General features: G+C 48.2%; 1 protein-coding gene across 1 annotated transcript in view; it reads left to right on the forward strand.

Moving 5' to 3' along the window:
* stx1b (syntaxin 1B) overlaps positions 1 to 16,924 on the forward strand; it is a 48,890-nt gene extending 31,966 nt beyond the window's left edge. Inside the window, exons 4-10 of the mRNA XM_026163856.2 lie at positions 2,442 to 2,516; positions 6,021 to 6,094; positions 6,903 to 7,011; positions 7,937 to 8,010; positions 9,178 to 9,315; positions 9,412 to 9,522; positions 9,676 to 16,924. Coding sequence (XP_026019641.1) covers positions 2,442 to 2,516; positions 6,021 to 6,094; positions 6,903 to 7,011; positions 7,937 to 8,010; positions 9,178 to 9,315; positions 9,412 to 9,522; positions 9,676 to 9,756 — 662 coding nt within the window. The 3' untranslated portion in view covers positions 9,757 to 16,924. The remainder of the gene's footprint in view (positions 1 to 2,441; positions 2,517 to 6,020; positions 6,095 to 6,902; positions 7,012 to 7,936; positions 8,011 to 9,177; positions 9,316 to 9,411; positions 9,523 to 9,675) is intronic.
* Positions 16,925 to 17,436: the final 512 nt, after the last annotated feature.

Here is a 17,436-nt window from a genome sequence, read left to right on the forward strand (position 1 = left end):
CCACAAATCTGAGTTTAAACCTGGTTAACTGAAGACTTCTTCCCAGCACACGGACGCTACACGACGCAGAATCATTGCTGCATCATAACTATTGACCCCTGATATCTGCTGGGTCCCAAACTCCTCAAAACTAAACCCGGAAACAAATCTGAACGTTTCCAGAGTTTCCAGAGCAAGCGAACGACCGTGTGACATCACAGGGATCCTGAATGTTAGTGATGCTTTACATGTTTACGGCGAGGAACATTAAGCAGAGTTAAAACACGAGCGCAGCCACACGGTCTCCAAGTATTTTAGGTTACATGAAAGCAGAGCGTTGACGTTCTTCTTTAAACCCTACAGCAGATCGAATGTTAAAGGATGTTCGGTGACGTCTGCAGTACAGACAGCGGCTGAGGTTCTGGAGCTCAGACGGGATCTCTGATGTCTTTAAGCGTCACTTCGTGTTCGTCTGACCTCCGACTCTTCTTCTCCTTCTGGTGAAATCATGTCGCTTTCTGTCTTCTTCTCCCCCTCAGTTCTGGGTCAGCTCGCGCTCAGCTGCCGACAGGCCGTCATGCAAAATGCATCCCTGTGTTTCTGCCTGAATAATGCATGATGGGAATTGTAGTGAGAGCAGAGGAGTACAGCCCATTCATAAACACCCCGCTCGGCCTCGTTCGTCGCAGACCGATATCCGTCCAACGCTCGTCGTCGTCGCCTGACAGGAAGAGGAACAAACCGGTGACCTTGACTAGCTCGTGGTCTCAGTCGCTGGTTTCAGGTCTCCCTGAATAAAACGTGACGTTTGTTTTGGGCGTCATCAGCATCAGGAAGGAGCAGGAAGTAGGATTTTCTGTGTGGCTGACGGGTCGCTGCCGCACGGATCCACAGTCCCTCCGTCGTCACGCCTCCATAGCCCAAGAGTACTGTGGGCACTTCCATCTTTTATGTACAGCCTGTGGAGTCAAAATGGAGGCACCTGCGTTCAGGCGTACTGGAGGTACAACAACTTCCTGTTGTTATGGTAACACGTTGAAATTCGGCATCACTCGTTTCGTCATATCGGACCGACGTATTGTGATCTCGATTCTGTAGGAATTTGTCCTGATTTTCAGAATAAAAGTACCTGAAAGTGTAAAGAAAGATTTTTGATATAAAAAGAAACCGATGAAGCTTCAGGTCACGTTGGAGACCAACTGCCTGTAAGTCTATAACATGGCCGACGACCACAAAGGGGCAGAAAATAAGTGATTATGATCAGCTCAAGACACAGGCTCGCCGCACAGAAAAGTAAAGTCAGTGTTTAACCGTCACACGTGGAGAGGACCTCGCTGAGGCCGCCGCTACAGCGTCACGTCTTTTCTTTACCAGCAGTTTTAAAAAAGTCGCTGACTCGTCAGAAATGAGTGGAAAAAGGTCATCAGTGGGCTAAACTGAGCTGTGTGCAGCCTCTGCAGGCATGGATGTGCTGACGTTCGAGTCCCACTCGCAGACTGTTCCCTAGCTTTAGCATGACATGCTAATGAGAGCTGCAGGAGTGAAGCGAGTCAGTGGCGGGAAAGGCCAAGCGGCGCTGCAGCGCTTGTAAATCTCAGCGCGCAGCTGCAGTTGGCGCCTGCTGCCTCCGCTGTCCTCCATCATGGCTGACAGGATGTGATGTTTCTGCACGCCCTCCTGCTCGTCTGCTTCCTCCAGCCTCAGCGCTTACACGACTGCGTGCATCGACCTGATTGGACTCTTAGTGGAAGCCTCGATACACCAGCAGTGAAGGGGGAGGCAAACACGACAGCTCAGCTTCTACACAAAACCAAGAGCTGCTTAGCAAAAACAGCTAACAGCCAATCAGAGCCTCTGAATTCAACTCCGACTCGTCGCTGGGAGTTTGAAGGGAAGAGGTGGAGGTCAGGTGGAGTTTGAAGAGGCTGCTCTCAGAACACCAGTTTGTTTTTAACCTCGTCAGATCCAGCAGAGGTCTCGTGATGGTGAAACACCCGATCGATCCTAGAGAATACAAATGATCAAATATGAAATATAAACTAAATTAACCATGAAGGGAAATACAGATGTTTGTCTTTCTCTGGCGTTCCGGAAGCTTCCTGAAGAGATCAAACGTGAATCATTTTTCATGATCGTTTCACAAATAGCAGCTCGTCAAATATGAGGAATAATAAAAACCTGATGATAACCCAGAACAACCGTTTTATTGTGTTAGGGCCAGATCTGAGTCAGGAACACCTGTACACCAGGTGCTGGCAGCTGACACCGACAGGAAACAGGCTCACAGTGTTGGATCTTTATGATGTCAGAGAGGACCACAAAGCCCGCCCACCCGCTCTTCAAACTTTTTGCAGCCAATCAGAAAAAAGCTTTAGCCTTAACGAGTGAGACTGTTTCAGCTTTAGCTTCAGATCTCTGCTGTTGGCATCACAAACTCACTGTGTTGGTTCTTTTCTTTGCAGAGACCAAGCAGGAGTTGGAGGACCTCACAGCTGACATCAAGAAGACAGCCAATAAAGTTCGCTCAAAATTAAAAGGTACGTCCTGGCGCTGCTGCAGGAAACATCACGGTGCAGGCGAGGAGCTCTGATGAGGAAGCATCTTCTCAGACAGAGCGGAGACGCTCGTATCCAAACCCATTTATATCGACGTCCTGCTGCAGACAGCGCCGAGTGAATTCACGACGCATTCTTTAATTACTTTACAGGATCTACTGCGAGGCTCTAGAAGTTCACATTACTCGCTGTAAGTCAGTTTGGGTTCTCAGGGAAATCTCTGAAGGACGAGTGTATTTATATTCCTGTCCCATCCCAGCAGCATGAATCCGTTTCCTGCTGCTGTTTGAAGAGGCAGGACTTCGTGCTGCAGCCTGAGAGCTTATTTCGGTGCGCTGTGAGCAGCTTGTTTCAGCACAGAGTCAAACACGAGCTCAGCGCGCAGCTTGCAGGTGATTTTCAGCGTCTGTGAACGTTTGAGTTTTGCTGGTTGCTGTAAAACTCTTCAATTAAAAGCAGGATAGTTTACAAGTGTAAATAAAGACCCAGAACAAGGTAAAGAAGGATTATTCTGAACGGATTCATGCAAAGCAGCTATATCAAAGAGTCCAAGAACATGCAGATGGAGGTAGAAATGAGGAGTAGGGTCCTTAAATTACCTGTCAATGACGCGTGTCAGAGGATGTAAAGCTTGCCGTTGTCCCGCCCCCTGATCCACAGCCAAGCTGGCTCACAATCGATCCAGAAGTGGTGATGTCATGTAAGTATAACTTTTAGAGTCAGTCGTACGCTCGGGATCTTTGGTCTATTTGTGTGTTCCTAATATTTTGGACACTGACCTCTGAAAGCCCCTCTCTTGTTCTCACCTGTGTGAAACATGTGACCAGTTCTTTGTGACATTCACAGCAAATAATTCACCTGTGAACAGGTGACACAGGAGGCCACGCCTCATGGGGCCGCCATTCCTACACCCGTGACGTTTTAATGTGAGTCCAGCTTTATTGGAGGGTTTACGGTGTTTTCTGTTGACCTTCAGCAAAAGAAGACAATGTTCAGAAACAGGCGTGGCGGTATATCGAGCAGCAGTCGTTGGTACAGCAACACACGCACTCGCAGGCCAATGAGCTTAAAGCTACTGAGTCAGTTCATGCTGAAGGTTCAAGGACATCACCGCTTTAATATGAACACCCTGAGGATGAAACACACTCACACACACACCAGAACGATGTGTGTGTGAAAACACACAGACGACATGTGCGGTCTGAGAATAGCGCTGATGCTGGAGATAAAGCTATAACTGGAACCCCTGCGAGGCTACGAGTGTTTTTATAAACACACACACTGCAGCAGGTCCTACTGTAGATCTGTCATCCTCGGGGGGTGTTTGAGGGATGGGTACAGACAGGCTCTGCCCACAGCAGATTTGTGTTCTTAAAAAGTCTGTCTCCGTGTCTGAGCGACTGTGGGTTCAGACTGTGAAACTGTCCAGTTTTTAAAGAGACAGTACCCCTGAGTAACATCTGAAATAAGCCCGGCTGCAGTTGCATAGCAGCTTACAGAGGTGGGGCAAGCACATCCACGCCACGAGGTGTTCTGGCGTGACGCGTCGATATTATGTTTTTGATGTCAGCGGTCAGGATGTGTGCGATAAAGCCCTCATTCAAAGATTCACTCATCTGCTGGACTTTTACCAAGAAGAGCAAAGTTTGGGGATGAAGCTCCTTTTTTTAGACATTCTGCTTCCTATTTCTATCTGTTTCAGTAACATCAATCATCAGTGTGTTTATCAATATGTCAGATTTTCTGTTTCATCATGCTCCTGGACCGTGGTCAGCATGAAGCTCATAGTCCTGCAACAGATTTTTACGTAAGAACAAACATGTTTTTTTCTAAATAAGCTAAAGATGCTAAAGTCGTCCTCAATCACACGAGGACCCACAAGCTGTTGCTTACTCACCGAGTTTTCATCTCACTGTCACACAGACAAATGCACACCAACACCGCGCACACACACCATCAGTGCTACGTGATACTGCTGAGTCATTGTGGATCCAGCAGCGAGCAGCTGGGCCACGAGCCAGGAAGCACACACACACCGTGATTTTATCACATTACAAGATATCAACTTGCATTAATTTCATGGAGACTTAAAGCAGGTCCTAGCATAAGATTTCATCATCTTCATTACCACAGTGTTCCCAACAGACATGGGTCCCCACGTTGTATCTAAAACAAGAACAGTGACTGAGTGGAAACCATTATGTAAGCATTTCAGCTCATCAAATGCCAGAGACAAACTCACATCAGAGTCACATGACACAGGACAGACCTGCAGCCGGTTACCATGGTGTCCACGCATGCACACACACTGCACTGAGGTAACGTCCAGCTGTGACGTTCTTTTCATTTTACATTCCTCACAGATCTCAGTCTGTCTGACCTTGCATTAGTTCATCTGCAGCTCTAGTCTTTGCATCGCCCCCTTCAGGCTGACAAGCTTATTACAAAATCCACACTTCAGGAGCGGTTCTCATGCTGTGGGCAAAAAGCCACTAAGGAATTGGCAATAATCACCCAATATAAAGAGAAACTAAGACGAATAACTAAATCAAATCAATCTACTGCGGAGTTTGTGCTGAAGTAACACAAACAAATGTTCACAGCAGACGAGGAGAAACGTGTCGGTTCCTGTTACTGCAGCCAAAGGTTTAGTGTTTGTAGGTTCACTGCAGTCAGGCTGCTTCAGTTTGACATCGTTACACTTAACAGAGCTTTTGACGCCATGTAGTCGACCTCTGCTGTCACAGCTTCTGGATTGTAATGAAGGTTTTAATCTGTGAAGTTGGACTTTTATAAACACAGGTCATGTTTGAGAATTAGAAAGTATCTCTAACACCAGCTGTACAAATCATGCACGTCGTTTACGGTCAGAGCAGCGAGAAAGCAGATTTCAGCCTGAATATATGACAACAGACCTGATTTTGACACATCGACGTTGTTCCTGTGGAGCTTCTTTGGTGTTGCATTATTCAACTTCATTCGAGCGCTGAGGCGATGAAGCAGGGTGAGGATGAGGGGGGCAGTGTTGGTGAACAGGCTGTTTAACGTCAGTTTACTGTCCCATTCTTTCATTTGTCATATGGAAAAAAAACATTTTCAAAAATGTGTTTCCCTGCTGCTCAACGAAGGCAGCGAGTTTCAGTTTCCTGCATGAATTCTGAAAGAGGCCAAAACACATTTAGCAGAAACACTGGACACAAACCGCTGCGCTGGTGGAAGGATGAAAGATGTCTGTTTGCTGTTTGGAGTTTTGGTGGTTTCAGTAATTCAGTGTTGTTATTATATTGAATTACTCGCTTTCAGTCTTTGGTTGAAGTTCACTATGATAACCTTAGTTTGAAGCTGTTTAACGGTTTTCTCAGTGAACCTGCTGAACTCTGAGCGAGGCGTTCGGTCCTCGTTCGCCCTCGTTGTTTCCCGTTGGCGCGTCTGTTGCGTTGCCAGCTTTGCTTCAGCGTTGAACTCGCTCTGTTTGTTTTCCCGCAGCAATCGAGCAGAGCATCGAGCAGGAGGAGGGGCTCAACAGATCATCAGCGGACCTCAGGATCCGTAAGACGCAGGTGAGCCGTGCTTTTGTCAGGAGAGCAGATGTGACGTGGAACATCTGACCTCTGAAACAAGCCACGTGTACGGGGTCGTTTCAGCTGCATGACAATAAATTCATACCTTTCAAGTGAAACCTCATACGCTCGTTTTGACATCACCGTTTCAAACAGGCCAGAAAGCCCTCCCCCTGACCCCTGACCCCATGTTAGGAGGCTATTTTGTGTTTAATTGCCCTTCCAGCTGAAATGTTAACAGCCCCTTCATGCAAGCGGTGACCCTTGACCCCGTGCTGTCACCCACTCAGGGATCCTCCCTTCCTGCTGTACCTTCCTTTCTTCTTTCTGTTCTAACGTCCTACTGAGCGTGTGCGCCTCCTCACAGGAACCATGTGACTCGGTGCTATTTGTGTTCTCCAGGCGCCCTCTCGCCTCCGCAGCTCGTCTCGTGATTTGTCTGTAATTTGACCCTGCAGTATTCTGCTTTGTCATTGGCTCCTGGCTCCCCCCACTCCTCTCCAGCAGTCTGCTCCCTGCTGCCTCCTGGTGGCAGAGAAAAAGAACTGCAACACCACTGACAGCAGTGTGCGTGCTTTATGTCTGAACGCACACACACACATGATCTGATGAGACAAAGCTTTTGATGCATTTTAAGCTTTTCAAAGCTGTTTTATTGTCATCTTATAGTTTTGTCTAAATGTGTGACACACAGGTGTAGATTTCAGGGTGGAGGCCGAACGAGCCACAAAACTGCCGAGATGTTTTTTATGAATGCAGACGTGGATGAATTTATGGCTCCAGGTAAAAGTGTTCTGTGTTCCTGCAGCACTCGACATTGTCACGCAAGTTCGTGGAGGTGATGACTGAGTACAACACCACGCAGTCCAAGTACCGCGACCGCTGCAAGGACCGCATCCAGAGACAGCTGGAGATCAGTGAGTACACAACACGCCAGCAACACGCAGTCTTACTGTATGTCAGCACCATGGTTGTTCAGAGGTCAGAGGTCATCTCTCAACCCGAAGGCTCGAAGGTCTTGATGACTCTGAACTGGCTGTAGGTGAGATAAAGCTTTGAGTGGTCAGCGAGACTAGAAAGGCAGCACAAACCTGTGGATGGAAGATAATGACAATCTAAACATCAGAGCTGCTGCTGTTTGAACCCACATCTGTCCGTGTGGGGCTGGCTCACCGCTGCCTCTGCTGGACGTCACAGGAACTGCAGCTGTTGGTGTTTCAGTCAGTTTGATGGCTGTAAATAATAAATGAGGTCAACACAGTGTGTAGATAAACATCACAGGACAACACACACACAGGGACACACACACTGATGCAGACAGATAAACAGTACAGACTGCAGAGGCCGCGTGCAGCTACTTTCCTCTCAGCAGCATCAGCTGACCTTCACACAGCTGCCAGACTTACCCTGTGTGGCCAAAAGTTTGTGGACACATGGCCACTGTGAAAACATGGAACATATTAACGTTTTCATCATGAGCCAAAACTCTGGCCTTGATTATTTTTTAATTCTACGTAAGTTTAGTCTCTCGGCTGTGGGTTTATACCAAGCACATGACCAAAGAGCTTGTATTAGTTATGTTCATACAGATTTCCTGTTGGATCGTGTTCAGGCGTGTAAGATAACGTGTCCAAGAACAGCGTCCCAGCTTTACTGTTTAACATCGGGCTGGATTCAGTTTAACTCTCAAGTGACTGAGTGCCATCAGCTGTTCGATTATGTGTCTCTGTTGGTGTGTTTAGCAAAACCTCATTTTCTGTCAGCTTCTTTTCCTGATTCGTCGTTATCTCGCTGCGATGCTGTGCGACTCTAACTGTGTTGCTCTGTGTTCTCTCTCTGCAGCTGGAAGAACCACTACCAACGAGGAGCTCGAGGACATGTTGGAGAGTGGCAAGCTGGCCATCTTCACTGATGATGTAAGCAACGCACCTGAGCCCACCCGGCTTACGTTACCTGTGCCGTTCTGCATCCCGGCAAGTGTCTGGGATGCAGAACGGCCACGAGGTGCGCTGAGACATCAAGCGAACACGGCCACTGTCACATGACAGAAAGGGGACGGAGGGGGAGGGGTATGATGGGAGCTGCAGAGGTTTTTAATTTGAAGGAGTTGTGTCATGCTATTCCTGCTCCTTCAAATTAAAAGCTCCCATGTTTGCTGGTGACTGTAACTGAACACTGAGCTGCCAATCAGCACTGAGCTCGTCTGGTTGTGACGTCACAGTATAGTGACTGGGACACCAGAGGAGCTCAGGAAGAAACAGACTGACAGCAGTTGTTCGGTTACAGCAAAAAGGTAAGTCATTCTGAAAGGACTGGAGGTCAGAGGTCACAGCTGTATCCAGCATGTGCTGTTAGAAGGTTTAACTGCTAAAATCTTTCATTTAGTATGAATTAAATCGAAAGATTTAAACTGCTTTCACCCTCCCAAGGTACTTCAGCTCTGCTTTCTATTTAACTGCAAGTTGACATACTTCAGTACAGCTCAAAAATTTCAAATTAAAAGCCTTTCAGGAATTCAGCAGGCACAGACTTTAGCACTGAAAAGGTTTAATTTGAATCAAAGTTTAGAGTTTCCCTCAAGAAGAACCAAAAGAGAGTCTAAAAATATTTCACATAGTTGCACTTTTTCCACAATAAAACCATCTGAAAGGAAGATCCTATTAGTTTTACTTATCCATCGAAAAGCAGCTGAAAAATACTTTATGCTCAATTTTTTCACAAAAAATGGTTGATATGATTTTAATTTGAAAGATTGATTTGAAATATTGTCAAGAGATTTTTAATTGTATTGAAATTAATATAAAATGTAATTTTAATTTAATTTAATCTTTAAAAACATTTATGCATTTTTTTCTAAATAGAACCAGTTTAATAACTTCTATAAATGAAAACATGAGAAGAGTAGAAGATCTTCGATTCTTGACTTCATTTGTACGACTTCACTGATATAAAAAATCTGATGACAATAAATATGGAGAGAAAATTAAAAACAAACAAAAGAACAAGCAAATCAGAGTGGTGGAAAAAATCACAATTACTCCATCGCTGCTCAGAGTTGTGACCTGTGTGAACCTGCCTCGCAGATCAAAATGGACTCTCAGATGACGAAGCAGGCCCTGAACGAGATCGAGACCCGGCACACTGAGATCATCAAGCTGGAAAACAGCATCCGTGAGCTGCACGACATGTTCGTCGACATGGCCATGCTGGTCGAGAGCCAGGTGCGTCCCGTGATGCAACAGGAAATTCATGCAGCCCGTCAAAGGGCTGCCATGGGGCGGTTCAAGTTAAATTCTGCCTCCCGTGTGTTTTTTTAGGGCGAGATGATTGACAGAATCGAGTACAACGTGGAGCACTCCGTCGACTACGTGGAGCGAGCCGTCTCCGACACCAAGAAGGCCGTCAAATACCAGAGCCAGGCTCGCAAGGTAAGGAATCCCGGATGAGCCCCCATTTGTGTTATGAGCGAGATGATGTGTAATTTTGTGCGCTCAGAGTTGCCCCCTGCTGGACGCTACATCCAGGTGTTAAGACTTTTGACATCTTTAACCACCGCTCTGTTTTCTGTCGTCGCCCCGCAGAAGAAGATCATGATCATCATCTGCTGTGTCATCCTCGGCGTGGTCCTGGCGTCGTCCATCGGTGGCACGCTGGGCATGTAACGCGCTCCGCCACCTGCTGCCGTGACGACCGAACACCGACTGACCGACCGTCCGACCGACAGCCAGCAGAGAAAAGAAACACCAACGACGACACAAAAACTTGAAACACAAATGCAAGACAGATAACCAATCAGCTAGGAAGAGATAACGACCCAATCACAGATAAGAGGAAACACCACGGGTTCGGGTGGGGTTCAAAAAACAAGAAAAAACCACGAGAAAACACCATGACATCATAGCTGACTGACTACACTACATATACAAAAGAGGGTACAGATAAACCTATTTATTACAGATGTACATGTAAATGTATTGAACATGAAGCAACACGTGGGTTAGCTACCTGTAAAAACTGATGACCTATAATATGGCATTTACTTGTTTGTTTGCTTGTTTTGCCTCTTTTCTTATTTTTTAAAAGTTTCTTTCGTTTTTCCGGAGTCTCCGAGGACAGTGACGGCGACGGCTGCCGGGTGGGAGTTCTGCCCGTCGAGGCTCCGGAGCTTAGCGCCTTTGGGAACGAGCTCAGATAACAAAATAAAAGCCCAAAAAAAAAGAGAGAGAACATGTTTCTATCACATTCTGGAACCCTGGAGCGTTCCTGAGCTGCGCCCTGGAATACTTTCTGTTCCAGAGCGCAGACGGGAACAAGCAGCCGAAGGTTCCGGAATGTCAGCCTGCAGAACGAGCACCCTCCGGCTTTGGCAGAACACGCTCCGCCCCCTTGTTGCTAGGAGGGGTTTTACCGCTGCCTCTTTAGACCACCTCTCATTGGTTGCTCACTCCTGGCGTTCACCTCAGTCAGCCAATGAAATTAGCTTAACCTGGCGAAGCCCGGCCTGCCACACGTTATTTAGGACGCATCAAGGACGTTGACCGTGACACGCTTCCCTCTGAGTTCGGGGGAGGGAGGAGTGTCCGCGGCAAGAACCTCCCCTTTTCGTCACACCTATCCAACCAAAGAGCCGGGGAGGGCCTCTGGTTGTCAGGCTGAATTTGATTGGCCGGCAGCAGAAAAGACCGTGACGTTTGACTGACAGGTGAACGATGGGGAAGGAGGGTTCGGACGAGCAAGAGTCAGTCTATGCAGTTTAGAAAACCACGCCTCCCCGTCACTGGGACAGCCAATGAGGATTGGGCATTTCGGTGATCTGATCAGGTCCGCGGTCGTCATCTCGAAGCTGTCACAGCTGTTCTTCCGGAAGATCCTAAAAAATGAAGAGAACGCATTAAAAAGTAAAGAAGAAAAACAAATGTAACTACAACACTAAGAAGCGCTGGTTGCCCTGGTTACCTGAGTGTCGCGGTGATATCGTTGCTTTCCCGTTTCTTGATGGGGAACGTTTGTTGCTTCGTTGTTTCCGTGGTGCTGCTGTTTTGGTGCGTGTGACGCGTCCCGTGACGTATCGGCCTGACACGATTTAGCTGTTAATGTTTAGTCTGTACGTTTTAAAGCATTCGCCCAGATCCTACCTGCAGCCCCGAGTGTGCGTGCGTGTGTGTGTGCGATTTTTCATCCACGCTGTGTGAGCGCATGAGTTGCACAGGTGCTACTGACCAGCAGAAGGTGTTCCTATTGGTGGATTTTCTCTGTGGAAGGTGGAACATGTGACACGCATACATTCATATAAATTCCCAACATATGCTGCATTCAATTGCAACCGGGAACTTGGAATTTCCAGTTTCATTAACCTGGGAAGTTTCTGATTAATATGACGTTGTTCATGAGTTCAAATCAGTTCTGAACGCCTTCGTCTGCTTTTACGTTCTCTGTGGAAAAGCAGTAAAGCAAACCTGCGGGAACGTTGATGGCTCGGATGTCATTCCCAGTGCTGATTTCCAAATTCCGCGGTACATTAAATGCAGCAGCAGCTCATGCATGAACTCCATGTTTAACTTTTCATGCAGACACACTGGACACTCGCCCCTAACTCGCGAATTCCCCGTGTTACATATCGAACCAGTGACTGCGTCGCTTATAGCATGCTGTAGCGTTAGCTTGTGTTTCGTGTAGATTATGTAGAAGCTGCTCGTTACAGATGGGTCATCAGTTTTCTTCCTTTTTTAAACATTAAAGACGTTTCTGTCCAGACTGGCATCAGGACAAAGGCGGCTGAAAATGTGGAGTAGAATTTGTTGCATTAGCGGTTAGCTGAACGTCTGCAGGACTGTCACTCCTTACAGCGACTGCTGATTAAAATAGAAATGTGACGCAGCAAACAGCCTATCTCAGGACTGCGTGCTGTGTTGAAGATCGCGCCACCGCCTGCGCTAACATGTAGGACCGCGGCGTTGAAGAGGAAGGGTCGTCTACGCTCAGGCTCTGTGATACGGAGGTTCACCTGCTTCTGTTGAGGCCTCGCTGGACGACCAAATACCACCTTAAAACCTCACGGTCCCCTCCTGCTCAGTGCTCACGATTAGTTTTGTTTGACGGCGTCTTCTCTGGTTTCACCTGTTCTGCTCTGGATCTTTTAGCTGGACCCTGATCGGGTTTCCAACGTCCCTGACTTATAGTTTTTGTTTCATGTTTCCTGAGAAATGTATTATTTGAAGCTTTTCAGAGACAGGGCTTTAAAAAACAGAACATGCCGCTTTTCATAACAAGTCAAAGCTGTTTTTTGCTTCCTTGCTCTGTAGAGACCTGCCGACAGGAAGCTGACATTAGCTTTCGTTTGACAGTCGTGTGTCCTCCTCAGCCAGCTCGAGCGTTGGAAAGCGGATGTTGTTTTGTGGAAAACGTGTTTTCTTACCCATCACAGTAGCTAGCATTAGCTTTAGATGTCTGTGGTGCCGTGTAGACGATTGTTAGGCTTTGTTTCATTCTTGGCTTCCCAAAACCAAAACATAACGCGCGTTCACCAAAGCTTCGCAGGCACCGTCCCCGCCCCGACTCCTCCAAAGAGCCCAGCAGATGTGTGGTCATGTGCCGTGTCTGTAGATGTAGGTCGATCTCGCACTTTTCTCTCTGCCCATTCGTTCCATTCTGGTTTTAGGTGTTTTCACATGTAGAGCTGTCAATTCAATATGAACCAGTGTGCTTGTTTTACCTGCGTTTACATGTCTCACGACTCCCTCGGACATTTAGAGAACCTAAACCCACGTCCCCATTGGCTGCTTCGTTCATCGTTCTTTGTTCGTTCGAGCGGTTGACGGTTGTCCAGGCGGCGTCGCAGTCGTCGCGGCAGTCTCGGGTTGGTGATTGTGGTGGATGCGAGGATGCCGTCATAGCACCAGCCAGCTTGTTGACACTGATTTTGCCATGTGTGAGTGTTTGTTTTCTGTAAAGTTCCCGCTCCTGCGTGGCGGTCACTTGTCGGGTCCCGCCGCCATCCTCTCGAAAACATGGACAAAACCTCACGAAACCCACGCAGGCAACAGTTGGAGATTCGGCTAAGTGAAGGTTCAAATGGTCGTCGGCACGTCTGCCCGCCCCGTCCTCTCGTCTCTTCCTGTCGTGCTGTAGATGTTTGGTTGTACAAAAAGATGGCGCAGAGGGTCGGAGTCTGCCCCCTCCCTTCGCCCTGCAGACCCCGCCCATCCCACTGTGTGTACTACTTATAATAATGGTAATAAAAAAGGCATGCAAAAGCGTTGTGGAGTTTGCATGATGGTGTTTTTTGTACCCCACCTCCCCGCCTCACCCTTCACGTCGTGCACTTTACCGCCAATCAGACCCCGTTTGGTTTCTATGGAAACACTTCACAGTTACTTTCGTTTGTGACGCGTCATTTTTACGATGTTTTCTTCAGAGACCGGTGTGATGTTTAAATAAATGTGAAAGGTTAAATTCCCATCCCACGAACTCCAGCCCTCCCGCCGGGTTCGGACGCCTCCGTCACCTCCCGATGTCTGCGTGTTCGCTTCCACTGTTGCATTTGTGTGTGTGCGTGTGCGTGTTGAAGCAGCACGAGTGTGTTTCAGTGTGCGAAGCGTCCAATCGCAGGTGGGCGGGTTGCAGCAGGTTTCAAAATTCCACTTTTTTTTTTTTTTAGATTGCGACAGAAGCGAGGAGAGAAGCTTGCAGACGCCATGATCACTGTTACCGCCGTGGCGTTGATTCGATTCAGACCAAAGCATTTCCGCCCTCCCCTCCAAATGTTCGCCGCTAATCTCAAAGAGCACAACGCGAGTCGAGTTTACAAACAGAGAATAAATATACAAATAGAAAAGCCCCACCCCCTCCACTGCCATCAATCAGACCGACCCGCCTCTCTCCCTCCACCTTCAGAGTCCGAACTGAAAACATGACACATCCGTGAAGTGAGTCCCAGTTGGTTTGCGTCTTCACGCTGCAGGATCAACGCTCCTCTGCAGGGTTACAGGCCACGCCCCCCACATACCTCCGAACAGCCGGAGAGAGAAAGTTAAACATCAGCAGATTTGGTCAAAGGTTGATCTCAGATCCTCCAGCGAGCATTCTTCCTGTGCGAGAGGCCGACTGCAGTCGTGTGACATCACATGTGTACGCAACAAAAATACAAACAAACATAAATCTGAGTCACATCTGGATGTTCGCCGCCGTTCAGCCTTTCTGTTGTTTCCATTTCTGACAGAGCGGGCGCACAACGCTGGAAAAAATCACGTGAAGAGAGTTTGAGCGCGACACGCAAGACGCCATAGCCTGACTCGCCGTTAGCCGTTAGCCCGTGTGGGAGTAATGCGGTGTGGGCCGACCCTGACTTGGGGGTCGCGTTCCAGCGCTCTGCGGTTATTTCTGCACGCTGACTCGTGAGCACAGCGGCGTCTGTCTTTGCCGCTTCGTCGCTCCTCCGCTGTGGCGCAGTTAAGCCGCCTCCACGCTGATTTTTGTCTTCCTGAAACTATTGTGAAAAACCAAAACGTGCTCGGCGCCCCGCTCTGGGTGATGACATCACAAACATGTTCAGTGTTCTTTATTTGGCGCTCGCGCTCGTCCCGTTGCTCTCCGACAGTATTCACTTTAAACAGTGTTTATGTTCTCTAGTGGGAGGGGTGGGAGGGGTTAGGGGAGGGGCAATAGAGACAGACCACGCCCACAATCACCCCTGCCATAACAAGTAGGAAAGACACTGAAATAACATCGTTATCCTCATTATTACTGTTGTTATTACTATGATTATTACCAAACAGACAAATAAAGATGCAGTAAACATTTGCAAAAACCCGGAGGGAGACCGAACGGCTTCACACAACGTGATCGAATCAACTTTAAAAATGGAGGTGATGACGATTCTATAATAGCAATGATTTAAAGAAGTACAAAGGAGTTATGTTATCATAATAATAGTAGTCATATTGAATATTGAATGCTCGCAATTTTGTCAAACTGAAACTGGATTCTTTGTGTTATGTAATTATTGTAAATAACTTCAAAGAGAGAAAAAATGACTTGCATGTCTATGTATAAATCTACTGAGATATCTATTCCCGTCAAAGTCTGCACGTAGGCCGGCCTCTGTCCTCTTTCGCCTCTTTCGCCCGCCCTTGCTGTGGCGCCCCCTCTGTTTGTACCGTGCAGCTGAGTTGCGACAGCAGAGACTAGGAGAAACTTGGCTTCCTATTGTCGCGTCTGCACACGCTCAGTTCAGAAGCTGTGTCTGCGCCCACCTGTGGATGGAGAAGGCACGGCGGTGTTTTTAGTAGCAGGACGCCCGCTGAGCGGTGCCGCCGTCCCTTTGAGTGCCCGTGTCTCTTAGTTTCTTTCTGAAGGAGCGAATGAAAACACCACACAGGTTTTTGCGGCACAAATGCAGCCACGCCTCCATCTGTTACCCCAGGTCCAGAGGCTCCACCCACTGGCTCCTCTGATGAAAGTGCTTCCCTCCATATTAGGAAAATTAAGCCCGCCTTCAGGGCTTTCCAGGCCACACCTGCACGTCACTTTGGAAGCCAAGTTAGCAGTTTTAAACTCTCCCTCTCTCGCCGTCCTGTTCAATCTCAGCTGAAGCAAGCTCGCCAAACGACACACCGAAAGCTCCGCCTCTTTACCTGACTGCTTCCCCAGAGTTTAGCCTGAGCCTAGGTCTAAAAGAACAGACTCAACCTGCCAGCACTTAGCCATATCCAATATCATCCTGCTGCACTGTAAACAATCTGACTGGCGAAAGTGGCTTGGTGTCACGGTGCCAGGTTGCTTACGCCCGTCAGAACCGAGACTCGGCACGTTAATGGAGTCGTCCATCTTAGTAGAAGAATCGTCGTCTCAGATGGTTAGATGACCTTCGGTCTGCCGCCGCAGTCTTCCTTCTGCGTGGCTTTTCCATCGTTTAGTCCTCACGAGTTCCTGGAGGAGGTCTCAGCTCCAGACGACACGCAGGTGAAGCGGTCCACTTCCTGTGGTTTCACCTGGTGTGACGGCTCAGCGTCACCTCCACGCCACGGCCACCAGCGCCACCACCTGGTTTCAGGCCCGCTCTCTAGCCTCACACAGGCCTAACCTGACGAAGCGTGCAATATTCAGAGAAACAAGGGCTTGTCTTTATCATGCAGAGGCGTTGGCCATGGCACGGGAACTTCAGACGCCGTAATTGCGACAGCAGAAGTGTGAACCCCACCTGATTTTTAGGGCGTGGGATGAGTGAGGAACAAAGCTATCTCGGGGGAGGGGGACGGCAGGTGGAGGCGGAGCCCTGAGGTCAGAAAAAAGCAAAGCGCTGAATAAGAGAGAGGACAGGGGCGCCACGCGCAACTTTGACCGGAAATGCAACTTGTGTCCCGTTTTTTTTGTGTGTGTATGTGTGCGTAGCGTAATGTAAAAGCGATCTGTCCCCCCCCCCACTCCACCTCACCACCCCAACCCTCTCCCCCCTCCAGAAAGAAAACATTCCCCCCCGACCCTGCCCCCTCCAGCCCCCGCCTCCCCCGTCCTCCCCCCTCTCTTGTACTGCTGTTGGCTGTTCTGTTTAGTTCATGTGACGTGCCAGTATTCCCCCCACCTCCTCACCCCTTGCCCACTCCCTCCTCTCTCCTGCCCCCTCCGCCCTCTCTCGCTCTCCCCCTCCTCTCTCTCTCTCTCTCTCTCTCTCTCTCTCTTCATGGATCTTTAAGATGACAACTCTATGCAGATGCTGTCTTTTATAAGTGTGTCAAAATTTTAATTTAAAATAAAAACTTAAAAAAAAACAAACCCTGACAGACATATTGAAATGATAACAAAAAAGAATAAAGAAAAGGATTGTTCAGTGTACCCTCGCAGCGTCTCCGGATCTTTATTGCTTTGTCTCTGTTTAATCTCTCGCACTCACCTGGCTGCAGGTGTGAGCATTTAAAGGCTTCGTTTACTGGGAAAGTACCTGCATGTCGGCTGCACCTGTTCAGCTGCTCACCAACGTCTAATCATCCAAACACAGGGCGGCAGCACGTGCATTCAGGTATGTGGACGTGATGAAGCTGAGCCTCAGAGTGAGGAAGAAACGTGATTTCAAAGACCTTGAAGGTGGCACGTGGTTGTTGACCACTTTCAGCTGATAGGTAGGCAACAGGCAGTTAACTAAACCCTCAATCAATGTGCAGAAGAGCATCTCTGAGCCTTCAAGCAGCAGAAGACCACACCAGTGTCACTGTCATTAAGAACAGGACACTGAGGCTACATGGGTCAGTACTACAGGTAGAAACATGGGGGGCACCATCAAGAAGGCCCTGAGTAAATGTGGTTATTCCAGCTGGACATTTGTCAAGTGCAGGAGGATTACCAGGATT

The sequence above is a fragment of the Astatotilapia calliptera genome, chromosome 4 (genome assembly GCF_964374335.1).
Source record: "Astatotilapia calliptera chromosome 4, fAstCal68.1, whole genome shotgun sequence".
Taxonomy (NCBI): domain Eukaryota; kingdom Metazoa; phylum Chordata; class Actinopteri; order Cichliformes; family Cichlidae; genus Astatotilapia; species Astatotilapia calliptera.